Source organism: Cyprinodon variegatus, unplaced genomic scaffold (genome assembly GCF_000732505.1).
Source record: "Cyprinodon variegatus isolate N-32 unplaced genomic scaffold, C_variegatus-1.0 Scaffold1312, whole genome shotgun sequence".
NCBI classification, from domain to species: Eukaryota; Metazoa; Chordata; class Actinopteri; order Cyprinodontiformes; family Cyprinodontidae; genus Cyprinodon; species Cyprinodon variegatus.
Genome location: NW_015151765.1, coordinates 107839 through 109809, shown reverse-complemented (window position 1 = coordinate 109809; position 1971 = coordinate 107839). Strand labels below are relative to the sequence as shown.

The window sequence follows — 1971 nt, the reverse complement described above, 5'->3', positions numbered from 1 at the left end:
GAGGAGGAGAGACAGCCCAGAGGAAGCCCCCCCCCCGCCACTGCAATGCTGGAGCCTCCAGGAGCTGCGGGGAGGAGTCCGTGGGCTCCGCCGGCAGCCGGCCACCCTGAGGTATAACCGGCCGCGGGCCCCAGGGCCCCGCTGCCAAACCCTCAACTGCTATACATTAATAATCAGAAAAATTAATTTCTGTTTGTAGACAAACTTTTTTTATTATTTTATCATCAGTGATTTTATCTTTATTATTATTTTTAATTATTCTGCATCGTCCTTTACCAGGGTGTTTCGTCTGTTACGTACTTCAGTACTTAGACTGTCCTGCTACTGAAATGTGAAACAGAAATAAAGCTGCGCTTCCAGTCCAAACCCGCAGTGAGTCACTCCGTTAAGGCTGTCAGGTGATGAAACGGGGAAATGAAATGTTTACCGGGAAAGTAGCTTAAAGGCACCACCCTTATTATTACCGCTAACGTTCCATTTTAATCCCTGGTTATTTCCAAGCAAAGGTTGGTTTTTCTGGCCGAAGGTTATTTCTCCTTGGCTCGACTTTTCTTATAGCTCATCCAAAACAGTCCTGATCTATCTCTATAGTTCTGCTGCTATAGGCTTAGACTGCTGGAGGACATAGGGACCCCTTTTTCATCATTCTGCTTCATTCTATCTCTGTTCTCCCACTCTGCAGAATCTGTTAGTTCAATCCAGATAGACAGAATTTTTATATTTGATATATATTTATATTTCTTTTTGATTTGTTAATTGAATAATAAACCCTGATCTAGTTGATATAACCTCTTAGTTGAAGTGATTCTCAATAAGAGAACATATCTTGCTTGATGAGAAAATTCATCCTTGTGTTAAAGATACTAATATAGATTATCTATTCATCCTAATCTAATATCCTGCAGGTTAAATTAAAGTTAAGTGTTTCACCAAGCAGAAGAGAAATGTAACACATAGATGTAAATTTTGGAGGATTTTGTTGATCAGATTAGTGAACCAGGCAGCAGAAGATTGATCCTTTATTCATCTGCATTTGGAAAGTAACATTGCATTAAATCACATGGTAATCTTTTTCCTTTTCTGCTCCACTTTCAGCAAAGTGTTACCGTCCTATATTTCCAAACTAGTTTAAACTGCATGGGTCTTTATTAAACCGTGTTAAATTAACCAGTTCACATTCATCAAAACCAGTCAGAACCAAACAGATGTTTAAGAATCTCAGCAGCAATGGCGACGGTTCCCATCATTCCCTAAAATGTTCCCAGCTTCTTATCTCTGAAAACAAGGCGTCTCCAGGACAGGAGGTGTAGTTCACCACCTGTCTGTGGCCTTGGATGGTGAAGTTAGCTGTCAGGGCTCCTCCGTTCACAGCACATCGCACCAACCGATGACGCAGCAGGTCCATGGCGTAGCGAGAAGGCAGCGCGGCCGTGTAGTTTCCGATGATTGACACGCCGTAGCCGACAGCGTTGTGTCCCCTGGTGTGTGTGCCGACGTGGCTCCACCCCTTTCCTTCGTAGATGTAACCATCGGATCCAACTACGAAACTGAAAAGATAAAATACTTCAGTCTAAAGTAAATCATTCAAAACACGGTTCTACAAAAGTTGACATAAAATATGATGCGTGTTTTAGAGCAGAACTGGTCAAAATGGTGGAGAAATAGAAAGATATTTCTAAATGTATCAGGAGTCTGAAAGCATGTTTTTTCTCAGCCTATTTGTGAGATGAAATATTTAGATTGATCCTTTTCTTTGCCTAAAGGAGTGAGTTTAGAGAAACCTTGTAGCCGCCTCTGTGCTGTGATGTTTAAGGTAGGGATGACAGAGAGCAGGTCCTCCTCACTCTGGACAAGCGTGAAATAAAGATAACCTGCCCTCTAACGTGCTTAAGGCTCCTTCATGCCGTGAACAGAAGACAGCTGTTATGAAACGTTTATCTGGTCAGTGAAAGATTTATTAACCTAACAGGG

At 42.0% G+C, this 1971-nt stretch overlaps 1 protein-coding gene across 1 annotated transcript in view; it reads right to left on the bottom strand.

Moving 5' to 3' along the window:
* Nucleotides 1–1243: 1243 nt before the first annotated feature.
* LOC107102760 (N-acetylmuramoyl-L-alanine amidase-like) overlaps nucleotides 1244–1971 on the bottom strand; it is a 9915-nt gene continuing 9187 nt past the window's right edge. The window contains exon 4 of the mRNA XM_015402181.1: nucleotides 1244–1547. Within this exon, the coding sequence (XP_015257667.1) occupies nucleotides 1244–1547 (304 nt within the window). The remainder of the gene's footprint in view (nucleotides 1548–1971) is intronic.